The sequence below is a fragment of the Eptesicus fuscus genome, chromosome 6 (assembly GCF_027574615.1).
Source record: "Eptesicus fuscus isolate TK198812 chromosome 6, DD_ASM_mEF_20220401, whole genome shotgun sequence".
Lineage (NCBI taxonomy): Eukaryota > Metazoa > Chordata > Mammalia > Chiroptera > Vespertilionidae > Eptesicus > Eptesicus fuscus.
This window is the reverse complement of record NC_072478.1, coordinates 73,326,085-73,345,057: the sequence shown is the minus strand read 5'-3', so window position 1 is coordinate 73,345,057 and position 18,973 is coordinate 73,326,085. Positions and strand designations below refer to the sequence as shown.

The 18,973-nt window shown below is 39.0% G+C and overlaps 2 protein-coding genes across 2 annotated transcripts in view; one reads left to right on the top strand and one right to left on the bottom strand.

Moving 5' to 3' along the window:
• RAD50 (RAD50 double strand break repair protein) overlaps positions 1–6,592 on the bottom strand; it is a 73,380-nt gene extending 66,788 nt beyond the window's left edge. Inside the window, exons 1-2 of the mRNA XM_008142454.3 lie at positions 6,212–6,592; positions 4,080–4,163 (exon numbers count right to left, since the gene is read on the bottom strand). Of these exons, the coding sequence (XP_008140676.1) occupies positions 4,080–4,163; positions 6,212–6,340 (213 nt within the window). The 5' untranslated portion in view covers positions 6,341–6,592. The remainder of the gene's footprint in view (positions 1–4,079; positions 4,164–6,211) is intronic.
• Positions 6,593–15,036: 8,444 nt separating this feature from the next.
• Positions 15,037–16,499, top strand: IL5 (interleukin 5). The gene is made up of 4 exons (XM_008142477.3): positions 15,037–15,180; positions 15,370–15,402; positions 16,164–16,292; positions 16,401–16,499. The coding sequence occupies exons 1-4, from the start codon at positions 15,037–15,039 to the stop codon at positions 16,497–16,499; spliced, it is 405 nt and encodes a 134-aa protein (XP_008140699.2).
• Positions 16,500–18,973: the final 2,474 nt, after the last annotated feature.

Sequence of the window (18,973 nt, the reverse complement as noted above, 5' to 3'; positions counted from 1 at the left end):
TTGAAACTTTGTAGCCTTGAGCAGAGCCAAGCCTGGGGCTCCCTCCGAGGCCCGCAGCCATTTGTGTTGGGGTTATAATTGAAACTTTGTTGCCTTAAGCAGGTGGGCCCGGCCAGGGTGTATGGAAAGCTTTGGCGGCAACCCTGGCCTGCTCTCTCAAGCTCCATTCTGCCGCCATTTGTTTGAATTTGTTTACCTTCTATAATTGAAACTTTGTAGCTTGAGTGGAGGCTTAGGCCTGCAACGGCTGGCAGAAAGCTTGGCTTCCTCTGTTACCTAGGAACCTTGCTCTCTGTGGCTGTAGCCATCTTGGTTTGGGTTAATTTGCATACTCGCTCTGATTGGATGGTGGGCGTGGCTTGTGGGTGTGTCGGGGTATGGTCAATTTGCATATTTGTCTATTATTAGATAGGATGAGACAAATTGGTTTTCAAATGTCAAACAAAACTTGCATTCCTGAGATAAACCCTGCTTAGTCACGGAATATTATCTTGTTTTCTCTTGTGGGTTTTTTTTTTCTTTTAGAAAAGCAAGCATAAAATTTATTGACCGCAGCAAAAATATACTTAGAAGAGTGAAACAAGGAAAGCCATAGAAGCAACAGGAGAGCCTAGGCTGGGCTGTCTTAGCTAACTAGGAAGTCAGAGACTAGGGGGCTTTGGAGACAAGTTCAGGAGATAAGCCCAAGAAGAGCTCTACTGCCCATTGTTCCCCTGATTGCAAGTCTCATGCAGTCCCTTAGAGATTAGGGGATACATGCAGGGGGGGAGGGGGGAAAAGAGGGACAAGGGGGATGGCAGGGGCATGCTCCTTGGAGGGAGAGCACACCTAGAATATTATCTTCATTTGCATATTGCTGAACTTGATTTGCTAATGTTTTGCTAAAAATTTTATGGAGATATTTATGTTCATGAGTGGTATCATCTAGATTTCTTGTGTCGTTGTCTGATTTGGGTATGGGGTAATGCTACCCTCATAAAGCGTTGGGACATATTTCTTCTGCCTCACTCTTCTGAAAGGATCTGTGTAGAACTGATATTATTTCTTCCTAAAATGTTTGGTAGAATTTAGCAGTGATACCACTGGAGCCTGAAGTTCTCATTGTGAGGTTTTGAACTTTGAATCAATTTCTTATTGAGTGAACTTTGACAGCTTGTGTCCTTTAAAGAATTTTTCCATTTCATCTAAATAGTTCAAGTTATTGGCATAAGGTTACTAACAATATTCCCTTATTACCTATATACTGATATAAGCTCTGCAGTGAAGTCACCTTTCATTCCTATTATTGGTAACTTGTGTCTTTTTCTTGATCACTTTGCTTAAAGGTAAATTAATTATATTCGTTTAAAGAATGAGCTTCAGCCCTAGCTGGTTTGGCTCAGTGGATAGAGCGTTGGCCTGTGGACTGAAGGGTCCTGGGTTCGATTCTGGTCAAGGGCATATGATCACTTTGCTTAAAGGTAAATTAATTATATTCGTTTAAAGAATGAGCTTCAGCCCTAGCTGGTTTGGCTCAGTGGATAGAGCGTTGGCCTGTGGACTGAAGGGTCCTGGGTTCGATTCTGGTCAAGGGCATATGCCTGGGTTGTGGGCTTGATCCCCAGTAGGGGGCGTGCAGGAGGCAGCCCATTATTGATTCTCTCTCATCGTTGATGTTTCTATCTCTTTCTCCCTCTACCCTCCTCTCTGAAATCAATAAAAATATGTTTTTAAAAAAAGGAATAACCAGCCTAGCTAGGTTTGGCTCAGTGGAGAGTGTCAGCCTACAGACTGAAGGGTCCCAGGTTCAATTCCAATCAAGGGCACGGACAATGACTGCATGCTCAATCAGTGGCCCTGGTTCGGGTGTGTCTGGGAGGCAACCAATCGATGTGTCTCTCTCACATTGATATTTCTCTCTGTCTCTCCCCCTCCCTTCCACTCTCTCCAAAAATCAATGGAAAAATATTCCCTGGAGAGGATTAAAAAAAAAAAAAAAAGGAATAACCAACTATATCAAATCTGCTGATAAGTTAATAAGAATTAGAAAATGACCACTTTAGCCCAGCTGGCGTGGTTCAGTGGTTGAGCATTTACCTATGAACTAGGAGGTCATGGTTCGATTCCCAGACATGTTGCGGGCTCAATCCCCAGTGTGGGGCATGCAGGAGGCAGCTGATCAATGATTCTCTCTCACTGATGTTTCCATCACTCTCTCCCTCTCCCTTCCTCTCTGAAATCAATAAAAATATATTTAAATAAAAGGAAAAGAAAATGACCACTTTATCTGGCAACATGGATATTACTGGTAACTTTAAAAGAGCAGTTTCAGTGAGGGGAAAAAAAGAAGAAAATCTGAATTGAGTAGGCTGAGGAGAAAATGGAAAGCAATGAAGTGATGACAATGAGTACATACAACTCTTGTGAATTTTGTTATAAACTAGAACAGAGAAGAGGTAGTAGCAAGGGGGTGATTTGGAGTAAAAAGACAGTTGTATGTTTATAGATCAGAGCTACCAGAGCAGGCTGATGTGAATGATCCTATGCAGAGGGAGAAACTGCTACTGAAGGAGCAAGAAGGAACAATAGGAAAGCAAAATGCTTGAAATGACAAGAGAGATTGGATCCAGCCTTCAAGAGGAGTTGGCTGACCTTTAGATAAAATAATAAACAATTTACCCTTAATACAGGAGAGAAAACAGATAGCATGGGCACATATACAGAGCAGTTTGGAAGATTTTATGACTGGAAAACAAGAGACTTTTCATCTGATTCTTCCTACTTTCTCAATATAGTACAAGGCAAGATCATCAATCCAGGAGGGTAGATTACAGGTTTAAGAAGAAAGAAAATGTGAAATAGTCATTTTAGAGAGGGCTCAGTAAATGTACTAAATGGTATTTCTATTTCTAAGTGGAAAATTAATAAATACTTTCATTATTAGCTATTTTTAGTCACATAAAAGTAGAAATTTCAATCACCAACCAGGAGTCAGTTAAATCAACTATAGAATATAAACTCAATAGAATTCTATTTAGTAAAACAATGAAATAAAAGTGTATACAGGGGTGGAAAGTAATACAATAATTAATAAACATTAATACAATAAAAACTCTGTGTACACCTACTTTTGCCCACCCGAATAACTATATATATAAAAGCCTAAGCAACCGAATAACCAAAGTCGACCAGTTGTAATGATGTGCACTGACTACCAGGGGGCAGACAATGCAGGAGCTGCCCCCTGGTGGTCAGTGCAATTCTACAGCCAACCTCCCAGGCTGGCAATCCTCCTGCGGCCCCTTCCCCAGCTGTGCACTGGGCCTCTAGTATGTATATAAACAGATATGCAGTACGTCACTAAATAATTATTTGATTTGTAAAATGGCATAATAAAATTCTATCCATGTGTTAAAATACATATGTGAGTATATTGATATATGCACACAGATATGTTTTCATAAACACAGAAAAAAGCCTGGGATAAATATACAACAAACTCTTGTGAGGGGTAGATATTGAGAGAGGCACCTATATATGCAACAAGAAAAACCTACAGGCCAAATATGTACAGAAAATTCTATGTCCTTGACAAACACCAATAGTATAAACACCATAATTCAAAGATTCAGGCAAAGACTTTCGTCATGGTACATTTTAATGAAAAACTAAAAGCAATCTAAGAAAAGTAAAAAAATTATGCAATTATTAAAAACATTCACAAAATGTTACATGTTTTAAGGAGAAATATTTCAGACATACAAAAAAGCATAAAGATTATAAAGAGCACCCATATACCAAACACCTAGATTAAGAACTTAATATAAGTTTTTAATGACATGAGACTTTATGATGTTAAGTGGAAAAAAAACCCTCAGAATACAAAATTCGAGTATGACTTCAGCTATGTAAAACAGTATGTAAAGGAGAAGAAAATACATAAAAATGTCAACAATGGTTTTCATTGGGTGCTAAGACTGTGTGTGGGTGACATTCATATCTCTTTATACTTTGCCATTGCTAGGTTTCATAAGTTGTTATCACTTTTATAATTATAAACAATTTAGTTTAAAAGTACAAACATTTACTAGCACCATTACCTTGGGATCATGAACAAATGTATTTCCTTTGGTTCCAGGAGGGAAATCTCCAGTACAAATATATTTCAAACATTCAATAATGGTCTAAAGAAAGAGAAAATTACATTTAGTCATAAGAGAACCACAGAAGTTAATCATACAATATTCATTATAAAAATATCATTTACCATAGAGACTATAAAGAATACAATCAGATACAATTTGACATAAAACCTGCAATAGAGATATGATTAAGTATTAAAGAATAATTGCTGTAAGTTCCTAGAAAAACTACACAATTAAGAAAGTATAAAAGCCCTAGCTGGTTTGGCTCAGTGGATATAGCGTCAGCCTGTGGACTAAAAGGTCCCGGGTTTGATTCTGGAAAAGGGCACATGCCTGGGTTGCAGGCTCGATCCCCAGTAGGGGGCGTGCAGTAGGCAGCCAGTCAATGATTCTCTCTCATCATTGATGTTTCCATCTCTCCCTTTCCCTTCCTCTCTGAAATCAATGAAAGTATATTTTTAAAAAGTATAATAAAATAATTATTTGGAAAAAATTCTCTATTTCCAATTAAAATCATTTAAGCTAATTTAATAACAACAATGGCTAATTAAAAAGCATGGTCACCATAATTAATAACAATATTGTATAATTGAAATTTGCTGAACTTAAATGTTTTCACTAAAAAAGATAAATATGTGAGATGATGGATTTGTTAATTAACTACATAGGGGGAATCCTTCCACCATTAGGTACTATCAGATCACCAGATGTATACTTTAAATATCTTACAATTTTATGTGAATTATACCTTGATAAAACTGAAATTTTTAAAAAAGTAAAAAACAAAACCAATGGCTATTACATAGACCTTACTATGTGCCAGGTACTGAATTAACCACTTTTACATAGAGTAACCTTTTAATTCTCACATTAATCCTAGGCTCTAGAAACTATTTTTTACCTCCATTTTACAAATGAGAAAACTAAGACATAGAACATTTAGGTTACTCTTGCAGTCACATAATCTAATAAATGTTGAAGCAAAAATATTGTATTCAGGCAGCCAGTGCTCATAAACACTATACATGTTTTAAGTCTCCTTTACAGTAGATCACTTAACACAATGTTAGCTACAAAAAAGGCATTCAACAAATATAACATTTTTGCATAAAAGTAGACAGGAGTCAGACATTCAGTTCTCAACCCTAAGCCTTACCTCTTTCTCTACGCTTTTAACAAAACTTCATTTACTCTTCTCCCTGCTACACTCTGCTTTTTCTCAAGCCACCCTTCCAGAACACAATCCAGCCTTTTGGCTATACTTTTTCCACAACTGCTGGCCAATCCAGGGCCCCACCTAGATTTCTAAATAGTCCCAGAAGTTAAAAAAAAAACCACAGTAAATGAGTTGTGCTCAAACTTATTGACTAGGTAAGAGCATCCACCAACAAAATACAGGCATACCCGAAGATATTGCGGGGTTGGTTCCAGACCACTGCAATAAAGCAAGTCAGTTTTGTTTTTGCTGGGTTTGCCTTAAGTTTCTTTAAAACACACACACACACACACACACAACACACACACACACACAACACGCAGCACCTGTTGAGAGCAATAAACCACGCACAATAAAAGGAGGTATGCCAGCAGTTTTCCAATTTAACTAAGCCTCACTGCATCTGTTTCATTTTAAAATTAAGCCATTTGTTTTTTTATTAATTATACTTAAACAGTCGGCATACTTGTAAACTCACATATTCGTATTTTATAACTTTTTATGACGTCCCTGTATTGAGAAAACTCCTAAGAAGTGAGTGCTATGCTTGGGAGCAAGGAGTGTTAAAAAGCACCGATACAGACAAAAAGGATTCTTGTAGGACAGAGCTCTCGGGCTCGTGGGATTCCCAAGTAAACCTGTCCACCAGGCAGGCCCGGACATCCTTAGGATGCTGGGTCTGCCCACCCCTAAAATTGCTGACCACGCCCCGGGGCCGGGAAGTCACCCGGAGGAGAGGACAGGCACTTCCTGGGGCCCCAAGAAGGAAGCCGTAGGGACGCCTCTCGTTCCTCACCAGCATTCTGCTCCCCAGGCATTTTATTCCTCGGTTTCTTGGCCCGTCAACGGAAGGGGGCTACTCCGCACTTACCGTCTTCCCTGCCCCATTGGGTCCAACCAAAATTGTGAGGGGAGTGAAGAAAGTGATAATTTGCTTATCTTTGTCCTCTATTCCAAAACTCCGCACGCCCATAATGCTCATCTTTTCGATCCGGGACATGTTTGTAAATGTTTCTTATTTCAACACCGGCAAGATTTGGCGGTGAGGCAGCAGCGCGGCGAACGCGGGCCGGCAGGCTCCCGCAGGGAGCGAAGGCTCAGGCTGGAACCCTTCCTCCCACACCAGCCTTCTTGCCGGCTGGCGGGCGAGAGCGGGGGAGAGCCGCCCAGGGATGCCCGCGCGAGACACACAAAACACCGGCCACGGGACCCCACGACCGTGCCCACTCACAGATTCCCGCCTCTGCGGCCCCGCGGGTCACGTGAGCGGCTGCGGCCTACGCGCCTTTACGCCGCAGGCCCGGGGCACGCTGGGAACGCGAAGGCCCGCCCTGCGTGCGCAGCTCCGGCTTCTGGGAGCCGCGCGGACCCAGAGGTGTGGGTGCTGCGTGTTTCCGGTGGCGGCAGTTCCGGCTCCCTGGTCCCCGCCGGTGGTCCTGGCGGTATGGAGAGGCATTAACTCTAAGGGGAGACGGAGACTTGCCACGGATCACGGTTCTCAACGTGTGATCCCGGGAATGGAGGAAGAGTGCAGTGTTTGCTAACGTCAAAACTATTTTTTTAGCCCTCGCCGCGTTGGCTCAGGAGATAGGACATCGGTTCGATTCCGGTCGAGAGCACATGCGGGGGTTGCGGGCTTGATCTACAGTGGGAGTCGTGGAGGAGGCAGCCGATCAATAATTCTCTCTCATCAATTATTCTCACCAAAAAAACAAACAAACACAAACCACTATTTTTCTAAAAGTAGATGTTATTTATCTTTTCTACTCTCATTCGCTCACTAATGTAGTGTTTTCCAGTGATCACATGACACCATCGCAATAGTGACTAGTGGAATGTTACTAGGTTTCGTGTGGCGATCATAGGGTATATAAATGGCGAATCACTATGTTGGACACCTCAAGCCAGTATAATACTGTATACCAACTATATTTTAATAAAAATAAAATTTTGAAGCTCTTTGGGATCCTCAGTAAATTTTAAGGGTGTAGAAAGGTGTTTAAGACTAAAAGTAAAATGCTCTGGTATATGATGTGAAGGAAATCCACTCATAAGTATTGACACAAGATAGGAATAGACACCTTGCAAAAAAGGAAGTTTCAGTTATGCAAGATGAATAATAAGAGATCTATATACCGTAGTGCTTACAGTTAACAATACTAAATTGTATAATTACAATTTTGCTAACAGGGTAGATCTTAAGTGTTCTTACAAAAAAATAAAGAAGGTGGGAGGAAACTTGAAGGTGACAGGTACACTAGTGGCGTTGACGGAGTAGACTTACCTCCGGAGTCATCACAATGTATACATGAAGTATGTACAACTTTTATATTTCAAAAAAATTTAAAGTAAAATAAGGGAAAGAGAAATTACCTTCCTCAAAAATAAAAAAATTGTGGCCCTGGCCTGGTAGCTCAGTTGGTTAGAATATTGTCCCTATATGCTAAGGTTGCTGGTCCCATCTCTGGTCAGGGCACATACAAGAAGGAACCAATGAATGCATAAATAAGTGGAACAACAAGTTGATATTTCTCTCTCTTTGCCTTTCTAAAAATCAATAAATTTTAAAATGAGAATATTGCTTTTTGGAAACCAACTTAATGGAGGGATATGATATGCAAGGATGTATAGACAAAATTGCAATAACAATAATGGAAGACATTAAAATTAAAATAAAAACTTTGGACTACTGAGATAGAAAAACGTAGGAAACACTCTCCAATCACATACTCCCAAGACAATCACTTATAGAACTTAATACATAAACTAAAAAATACATCAAAGGTGCAAGAGGGGAAGGCCAGCAAATAGTGTCTTGAAGTACCAAGTGCTAAAACATGAAAGTGTCAGTTATTACAGTACATATTTTAAATTACCAATGGAACAAAATATTGAAATTATACAATAATGCCTTATTACCAAATGTGATAAAACAATGACACTAGATTAAAGCCTTTTTTATTTAAAAAAAAAGTTTTTACTTTTTAATTTTTTCTTTTTACTCACTACCTAAAAATTACTAGGAGACACTAAAGTAATGAATGTTTAGCACCTCCGTTTGTCTCATTGGAGCTTTCATAAAGTTTCTATAGAAGACTATTCAAAGTGGACTTCATTGTCGAGTTCATTATTTTCATACCTATTTTCTGTGGTTGATTGAAAGGAGACTCTCATAGTAGGACTCCAAACATGCAAACAGTGAAGAAACTAGGAAGTCTGATTTAATCTCTTGCCCAGTATTAAAATAATGAATGCTCGTTTTTTAAAAATCAGTTTTACTGAAGCATAACTTGCATACAGTAAAATGCACTCTTTCCAGCATACGGTTCCACGAGTTTTGACAAATGTAAACAGATGTGTAATCACCAAGACCACTTTTTCTTCCCCCCGCCAGCTCCCCACCAATTTTCAGGGGTGGGGAACCTTTTTTCCTGCCAATGGACATTTGGATATTTATAACATCATTCGAGGGCCATACAAAATTATGAAATTAAGAATTAGCCTGCTATATTTGGTCAAACATTTAATTAACTCACCCCTATGCCTTGGCAGGGCCAGACCAAATGATTTCGAGGGCCTTATTTGGCCCTCCCCATCCTTGAAGATAAATACTTGGATGCCAGTAAGAGGAAGAAAACAAATCCGTATTTTACTTACCACTCTTAAGTTCTAAGTTGATGAAGAGCTAGATATTTCTGAAAACAATAAAAGAAAAATCCAGAAATGTAATTACCATCACTTTTAAAGCAGAATTTTATACTCAAAGTAACACAAGAAATTAGCGATGACTGGGGCAACCAGACATTGTCTCCTCCTGAAATCTCAATATGAAGTATCCAACATCACCTCTTATGCAGTTTTTTTTAAAGGTTAAACTTTAATCACACCTTTAAATTTAACTTCTAGTTCATAGGAATTAAGGATTAAGCTAATAACACATAAGGATGGAAAAGGTAAACCTGGATGTGCTGCAAAACACTAGCCCTGGTTCCCTTTGTCATTAAAACAAGGAGATTTTAAAAGGCTTTTTTTTTTTTTTTTTTTTAAGGACTGTTGCAAATGAAAAGACTTGAGTTGCATGTCACCCATATCTAGCACGTGGTCCTGGAGTTGATCTTGATCTGGACATAGAGAGATGAAGGGAATTTGGAGGATACATGGGGAAACTTTTTCTGAATGTAGACTACAAATTAAATTCTAAAAAGAATTATTGATTTCATTATATTAGACGTGATAATATTTTGCTATGTAAGAAAATGATCATTTTTTTGAGATACATATGGAATTGTTAATGAGAGTGTCATGCCTTCTGTCATTTAAAATACTTCAGAAAAAAGTTATGATTAAAGGGGGAAAAATGGATATGAGAAGGTAAATTCCATTACAGAAATTTTCAACTTTGTAACAATAGGAAACTCTAAAACTAAGGTAACTCTAGGAGGAAGGTGGAAAATATTTGTAATAAAAATGATTAACCCTTAAAATAAAAATAACTAAAAGGCAAACCAGTCAAGTTCCCAGTTCTCAGTAAACTACTATTGAAAAATGTTTGGTTTCACTTATATCATACTCAATGAAATGGAAATTAAACTACCATGAGATATTATCTTATACCGACTAGTGAATCTCTTTATCCTTATAGTACTTTCTCATATAAATTATTTTTCTAGTGTTGGTATTGCTACATCAGCTTTATTTTTATTAGTATTTGATCAGTCTATTTTTTTTATCCCTTGATTTTCAACCTTTTTAAAAATAAATATTTTTTATTGATTTCAGAGAGGAAGGAAGAGGGAGAGAAAGATAGAAACATCAATGATGAGAGAGAATCATTGATCAGCTGCCTCCTGCATGCCCACATAGGGGATTGAGCCCAAAACCTGGCCATATGCCCCTCCTGGTTCATAGGTCGATGCTCAACCACTGAGCAACACTGGCCTGGCATGATTTTCAACCTTTTATTTTTTTAAATATATTTTATTGATTTTTTATAGAGAGGAATGGACAGGGATAGAGAGTTAGAAACATCCATGAGAGAGAAACATCGATCAGCTGCCTCCTGCACATCCCCTACTGGGGATGTGCCCACAATCAAGGTACATGCCCTTGACCGGAATTGAACCTGGGACCCTTCAGTCCGCAGCCCTACGCTCTATCCACTGAGCCAAACTGGTTAGGGCGATTTTCAACCTTTTAATGTCATTTTTCATGAAGTGTATCTGTTGAAAATAGCTGAAATGATTTTTAATATAAGTTTATAGTATCTTCCTTTCAATAGGTAAGTTTAATCTATTTTTCAATTACTGTCATTCTGATAAATTTGGATATATTTCTCATATCTTTTTCTGTGCTTTTTCTTTACTTCTTTTTCTCCTTTCCTAGTTTCTGGATTGATTAAGCTTCCTTTAGTATTCCCATGTTTGGGACTTATACATTCAATATCTGTTATTTTAGTGGTTACTCTTAAAAATTTTACATGCCTAGCCAAAACCGGTTTGGCTCAGTGGATAGAGCGTCAGCCTGCAGACTGAAAGGTCCCAGGTTTGATTCCGGTCAAGGGCATGTACCTTGGTTTTGGGCACATCCCCAGTAGGGGGTGTGCAGGAGGCAGCTGATAGATGCTTCTCTCTCATCAATGTTTCTAGCTCTCTATCCCTCTTCCTTCCTCTCTGTAAAAAATCAATAAAATATATTTTTAAAAAATTTTACATGCCAATTTTGAAGTCCAAAGTTAGTATCTTTATCATCCTCCCAAACAATACAAGACCATAAAATGCACCAATTCTGATCACTCTCTCTATCTCCTACATGATCATTGTTTAGTGTCTGTTCCTCATTGTCTTGAAACCCCATAAATAGTTTTTAACCAGCATTATTTATTTAGGTTTACCAACATATTTGTCAATCTCTTTGATTATCACCACTTCTGGCATCATACCTTCCTTCTAGGTTCATTTCACTCATTCCATTAGCAAAATCATTAAACACGAAAGAGACTCCAGGGAAATAAATCTATCCCACGTGCTGATATCAGGATTAAACAAAGTTACTTTTTGAAAGTGCTTTATAAGTTGAAAAACACTGTAAAAATATGAGATTTATTTTTTGCGCAATGAATATTTTCAGAGGGGTGATCTTATAAAATGTAATAAAAGCTAAAAAATTATTACACAATTTCCTTAACATAAGGAAATATTTTAGAAATGATACAATGAACTTTTTAGAAAGTACTTTATAAGTTGCAAAACACTGTTAAAATATAAGAGATTTATTTTTTGTGCATTGAATATTTTCAGAGGGGTGATCTGGTAAAATGTAACAGAAGCTAAAAAAATCATTACACACGTTCCTTAGCATAAGGAAATATTTAGAAATTATATAGTATCTTAGAAATGATAAAATTATGAAATGCTGGAAATAACCCAAATGGTGAAGTAAATTATGATACATCATTCTCATCTAATAGCAGGTAACCTTTAAAATAAACAAATAGATACATGAAGAATTAAGCAAAAAAGATAAACACAGATTGCATATATTATTGGTTTACAACTCTGTAAAGCTATCTATGTGTTAGTAAAGATTGGAAGAAGTCATCAAAAAACTGATAGTTGCTAGGCCAAGAGGAAGAAGTTCTGTTATTTTCCTATAATGTTATTTATTCAATAAAAATTTATTTTAAACATATGCTTGAGGATTGAAAAGATGGAGGTTAGATTAAGATAAAAAGAAGAAAGAGATACTATCATTTTACATTTAGTCACCAAGAAAATTTTGTGGCATCATGCCAAGTAGGTTGATTAAAATCAGTTCATAGAAAAGTCATTTGACCTTAAGTGACTACACAGTTAGTAAAAACCACAGGTATCAATTTTTAAAAACGAGTTGCCAATTTGGAAGGTTTTAGGGCAAAAGGATGGATGTTACTCATTAATATACCTTTTCAACACCAACATCTTTTTCCTAAATGATATAATTACTCATAATTCTTAATTCTGCATACTGGTTGTTAATTTCTTTCTGTTCTCCTAAAATAATGTGGATTTAAAAAAAATGCCACGGTAGTTCATATTGGCTTGGTCTCTAGCTTAACCTTAAAGTTTTGCTCTATCTTTGCATTAGGAGACCTTCAGACTCCTTGAATTTCTACAGTATTCATATTAATTTGTTCAACTAATACAACCAAGTACCTGCTTATTCATTCAGTTATTTATTTAACAAGCATTAATTGAATGCCTACAATAGGCTGGTCCTTGGGAATGAAGAGATCAATCAAATAAAATCCTTATTCTCAAGGAGCCCACAGTCTAGTGGTGAAGGCAAAGGTCCCAAGTCTATGACATTTATGGGATACAAAGTCTCTTTCATAATAATAGTAAAAAACAATTATTAAATTTTTTCAACGTGCAATGTTATTTTTTTAATCTTCACCCAAGGACATGATTATTGATGAGAGAGAGAGAGAGAGAGAGAGAGAGAGAGAGAGAGAGAGAGAGAGAAACATTGATGTGAGGGAGAAACATTGTTTGGTTGCCTTTCTTTCATATCCTGATTGTCTTTCCTCCTCCCTGCCACTCTCTATAAAAATCAATGGAGCCTGACTGGCATGGCTCAGTGGTTGAGCATCGACCTATGAATCAGGATTCAATTTCCGGTCAGGGCACATGCCCAGGTTGCAGGCTTAATCCACAGTGTGAGCGTGCAGGAGGCAGCCGGTCAATGATTCTCTCTCATCATTGTTGTTTCTCTCTCTCCCTCTCCCTTCCTCTCTGAAATCAATAAAAATATATTTTAAAAAATCAATGGAAAATATCCTTGGGTGAGGATTAACAAAATAATAATAATAACAACAACTAGCCCTCCATTAGGGATCTACAGCTATACTGTAAATCAGAGGCTGCAAAATGACACACTTTATGGTTTTTGAAAATATGACTTGCCAACATTTAAAAATCAAGAGATTATTCGTAATAATAAGGATTTCTGGCTTTGTTTGAAAAAGTTGATGATCTGGCAACATAAGGCCCTGGGTGTCACATGGCAACAATCAGCTGGAGCTGTGCAGCACCTGCCACCTGTAGAGAGGTCATACCTGCTGCAGTTTACCAGAGCCCCAAGGCCTTTCAAGTGTTCAAATCAGACGTGTCTAACCAAGAGTACCAAACTTCAGCACAAACAAAATCAGACATACCACAGAAAGGTGCCCCCGAAGTCCGACACCACTTTTAACCTACCTGGGCAGAGCTCTAATTATATGCATGTCTACCCCACAGCTGCCTCTGTTTTCCTACAGAACTCTTCCAGCTTTGGGAAAGGGTTCTACATAGCCATTTGTGTTTGGTACCATCTGCCCTAGATGCTCAAGATCGTTCTAAAGTCCGGCTTCCAGGCACCAACACAGGCCCACTCTGGGACACTGACTGAAAACCTCCATTGAAAGCAAGTGGCTTACAGCTCCATTATGTGTGCTCAGGCCTGGGAGGAAGGAAGTGTGTGGTTGAGTAGGAGGCCTCATTAGCTCCCTTCTGGGATTACAGGTCTGAGCCTAAGGAGCACAAAAGCTGAGTCCTCTGATCAGACCTGGCCCACCCAGGGTGCGAAAGGACATCCCCACCCTTGTCGGATGTGAAGGAGAGGCCATGCCCGTATATTATGTGGTTGTGATGGATACTCACTGGTCAACTTCCCAGCATCCATAGCCCTCTTACTACTACCAAGGACCCCCAATTTCTTAAGTGTGCCATTTGGGTGGGATGAAGCCCACCTCCAATTCCAGAGAGAGACAATCATTATATCCCATACCCCTGGCCACCGTCCAAGGGTGAACATGTATGTGCTCCCTTGTCACAAGAAGGCTGAATGCTAGGACTTTTGATTGAGCAATCAGAAAAGCACCATATGCTTTCTCCTGCTTCTCAAGAACAGGATTCACATAGATCCAGGAGTTCTGACATCGTCTTGGGACCACCCTGGGAGAGCTGTCCGAGAAGGGAGTCAAGAAGAGCCACTGAGGCAAGCAAAACATAAAGGTGCCTCCACAGTGGACCATTTGGTTATACGAGCTAATAAATTCCCTGTTTGGCTTCAACCAGTGTGGGTTTGGTGTTTGGTCACTGGCAACACAAAGGATCTTCATCAGCACCCCAGTGAACACAACTTGAGCCAGCTCCGTTTTGATGATCTCTGCCCTAATCACCATCTTCCCACCAGTATTTTCAATTTTGTGTAAGGCAAGTCAATCTAGCAACAACTGTGATAGAATTCAATAGACCTCAGGGGCAAAGAAAGTTCCCAATATTTGTGTATTTTAGCCTAAAATTCTATTTCGTGGTTTACGCCGTACTTCCTCTTTTTTTATGTATATCTTTTAAAAGGAAATTCAATCATCTGTGTTTAAGAAATGCAAATGTGGGGCAGTGATGTATCAACCCAGAGATTTTCTTTTTTACTAGAAAATGTTTTTGAAGGGGAAAAAACAGGGATTTTTATTATTAAAAGATAAAAGTAAACTTGTTTTTTTTTTAAGACACAAGGCATTGGAAACATTTGGTTTCACAACATGCCATTATTAGACAGTCTCTATCTGATTGTTGGAAATTATTCATTTCCTCAAAGAGAGAGAATAAATTGGTTGGGGATACAACCTTGTACAATTCACTTTCTTTGCCAAAGGCAATAGCTGAACATTTCAGAGCCATGAGAAGGCTTCTGCTTTTGACTCTCCTGGCTCTCGGAGCTGCCGACATCGGTTCCATTGCCTTAGAAAGTCCCTTGAAGAGACTGGTGGCAGAGACCTTGACCTTGCTCTCCACTCATCGGACTCTGCTGATCGGCGAAGGGGTAATTTTCCTTTTGAGTCCTATAGCCTTTAAAAGGCATCGGTAATCGTTCGTGCGGTTAATTTTTAAAGATCTGTTAATGACATTATGCATGTTAGCAATAGATGACGGGTAGCCACTTCACAATCATTTTATTGAGTGATGAAAGCTGGAGTGCTTTACAAATGAATGTATTTCCTTTCCTTTTCAGAACCTGATGATTCCTACTCCAGGACATAAAAATGTAAGTTAAATTACGATAGCATGAATAAGTGAATTGCATATTTTAGGCTATAAAACAATAGTTACCATTGGAACTACTTATGTTCTATGTTTTGTTTTTATGCGTGTGATGTGAATGTGTGTACTGATAAATAGTAGGAATGACTTTATAACAAGTAGAATCCATTAAACAAGGCCCTTTGGGGATGTTGTCAGGTAAGAGGTGCCTCCTCATCTCCATTCAACTCTGACAATCTACCGCTTTCCTCACCTTAATGTCTTTTTGAAAGTATTAGCAACTTAGGGTAATACTTTTAGAATCTTGGTCAGTACACATTACAATATACAATGAATGCTCTATATTAACAGTCACTTCCACATTTTAAAGTGATCATGACATGTAACAGAATTGTATGCATTTGGAGTATGTCATGGTCATACTAAAATGTAAAATATATTATTTCATTAGTCTGAATAGAACAAAATTACCAGCTAGAACTATGAAAGGAAACTCTGATATGAGGTCAATCATTCTTCTTAAACATTGTATTTTTGGTTAAGTACTTTATATCATCTGTAAAGCTCCTCAGTAATTAAGTAAACCTCACCTACTTTTAGAAATTATATCCCAATATGAGTTGGTCCCACCTAGAAAAAGAACAAGTGAAAAACTCGTTGGAAAAGGAAACTCATGTAAACACCACAAAACAAAGTCTAACTTTTTGGACCAATGTTTTAGATCTTGATTTGATTACGTATATTTTTTAAATCTTCCTCATTTAGTACCAACTATGCATTAAAGAAGTCTTTCAGGGGATAGACACATTGAGGAACCAAACTGCAGAAGGGAATGCCGTGGAAAAACTCTTCCAAAACTTGTCTTCAATAAAAGACTACATAGATGGCGAAAAAGTAAGTGAAAAACATTTAGTGGAAACTTAAGCATATTTGTCTGGCTGGGGCTATTTTTACAGGAATTGACAGGTTTCTACAATACCTCTTGTCTGTTCTTTTTCACAGAAAAAGTGTGAAGGGGAACGATTGAGAGTAAAAAAGTTCCTAGACTACCTGCAAGTATTTCTTGGCGTGATAAACACTGAGTGGACAATGGAAAGTTGAGACTCAACTGGCTTATTGTAGCGATAAAGGATGTTTTATTGCCATGAGAATGAGGGCCAATCAAGGGCAGGGCCTTCCTCTTCAGTGTAATTAAGCTTCCAAGGCAAAGTAGCAAGCATTTCAGGCAAACTGCTGCTTCACTACCTCACCTAGGCAGAAAGCACCAAGACAAAATGTTCTAGCTATATTTCAGATACAGGAATCAGGGAAGTATTTCCTTCCAGTTTGCTCCAGCCAAAATGGATATATACTTTTTATCTTATTTAATGCGACATTCTGTAAAATGTCTGTTAACTTAATGTTATTTATGAAATCATTAAGAATGTGGAAAATTACTATTTATTTCATGTCAGGCTGTGTTCCAATAAAACAAAAATAACAACTCTGGTTCACTTTGTTGCTGGCCTTTGTCTTATTCTTGAAGTGAGCACAGATTGTGTGTGTGTGAGAACAGGCTACGTGTGGAGGGAGGGCCTGCATGGGTGCTAACATGTTAGGTTGTAAAATTGGAGGGGGGGTAATTTATTTATTTATTCTGCAAATTGTGATAAAATAAGGATGTAAAATATTTAAAGCAGTACTCTCTGATCACTAACCCCTTAACATGGCTGCTTTGTCTGTATAACAAGCTACACGTCCCCTTAGTTGACCTTCAGAGCCTTTCTAATTGTCTTCCATGAACTTTTCTATGTTCCCAATTATATTTAGAGTGAACCTACAAATTTTCTCTGCTGAATTCCCTCCCATCAATTTGTTAAAAATGCATCAAGTTTGGGGACATACATATAATATTTCCATATATAAATGCTGGTAGACAAGCAATGTATTGAAAGGTATATATGTTCCATGAAGAAATGTTCTATGCAGAAAACATTCATTGGGGAGACATTTTAGAGGAAGTGCTAGGTCTGATTCTTCCCGGGACACCCCAAGAATTTTCACACCTGTGTGCCTTTGCCCACACTGACTCAGTACATCAGTCTTGCCCCACATAGGGAACCTGGAATTATCCCCTAGATGTTTTCATTCATTTCTCTCCCTGAGCTCTCACAGTCCAGCTTAAATGCTTCCTTCTTGATTCCTTCCCTGCCTAGCCTAGCAGTATTAGTTGCTCCTTTCTCAATGTCCTGCATTACTTTGAACATTTCTCTATCGGAGTTCTTATTTTTATATTGCAGTGTTTCCAGGTACATCATATACATCTCTGTACATATATCAGTCTGAATAGTCCAGGTGATGCTGCAGTAACAGATTACCTCTGAATTCTAGAGGTGGGGGACACAACCAAAGTTCGTTTCTTAGTCACACAGAGTCTACTGTGGTGTGGTCCTGGGCAACACTTCAGAGCAGCTATTCACATGCTGGCTCTGCAATCCAGGATGTTTCCATCTTACGATGCTCAGGCAACCTGAGCAGGTGCTTGTGAAGCAATCTTCCTCCAAACAATTTTTCCCAGAGTCAAGTGCAGAAGCCAAAAAATTCCATGGGACTAGCTACCTCTGAGCAGAGGAATCAATGCTCAGAGCCTGGAAATGGCTCCATTCCCTTCCTTCCTCTCAGCACAATGCAAGATTTGCTCCTAGACAAGGTCAGCCCAGGCCCTGGCAAGCAGGCACCAGGAGGAAATGGCTCAGGTGCCTCTGAAATCTGAACAAACACTGAGATGGAGCCGTCCGACGTGGCCACTTTCACGCAGGGAGACCCCAGCCCTCACCTCTATTGTATAACCGCAAAGCTTCCTGCAGGGCCTTCAGAGAACCAACTTCCCCCAGCCCAGTCCAGTTCTGCTTTGCTGACAATCTAGCGGGGTTGAAGTTCAGTTAACACTGCGTTCACTTGGTAATCTGCCATGACAAACCCACAGGTTGGGTGGCTTTAACAACAGAGCTTTATTTTCTCACGGTTCTGGCAGGGTTGGTTTCCTCTTCACCTCTCTCCTTGGCTGACAGATGGCTGCCTCCTCATTGTGTCCTCACATGATCTTCCCTCTGTGTGTGCGCATCCCTGGAATCTCTCTATGTGGATGAATCTCCCCTTCTCATAAGGATACCAGTCAGATTGGATAAGGGCCCACCCTAGAGACCACATTGTCACTTACCTCTTTAAAAGCCCTATTTCCTTGGTCCAGAAAGAAACTCACTACAGACTGATTCATTTGCCTGTCAGCATAACTATTATTGCTCGTCTCACATTCAGTTCTTATAAGTATATCTCTAGTGACACATGATCTCGCTCATCTAGGGGAAATGATGAACAACATAGACTGGTGAACAAGAACAGAACCAGAAACAAGGAGGCATCGATCGGACTATCGATGGGGGGTGGGGGGAGTGGGGAGAGATCAACCAAAGGACTTGTGTGCATGCATATGAGCCTAACCAATGGTTAAGTTCAACAGGGGGTTGGGGCATCCGTGGGGAGGGGTGTGGGATGGGAATGGGGGGATGAGGACAAATATGTGACACCTTAATCAA

Excerpts from the sequence above, each read along its gene's own strand:
- IL5 (XM_008142477.3), top strand. The coding sequence starts at position 15,037 with ATGAGAAGGCTTCTGCTTTTGACTCTCCTGGCTCTCGGAGCTGCCGAC. Across the intron at positions 15,181-15,369 it reads CTCTGCTGATCGGCGAAGGG|AACCTGATGATTCCTACTCC; the intron begins GTAATTTTCCTT and ends TTTCCTTTTCAG. Across the intron at positions 15,403-16,163 it reads CTACTCCAGGACATAAAAAT|TACCAACTATGCATTAAAGA; the intron begins GTAAGTTAAATT and ends TTCCTCATTTAG.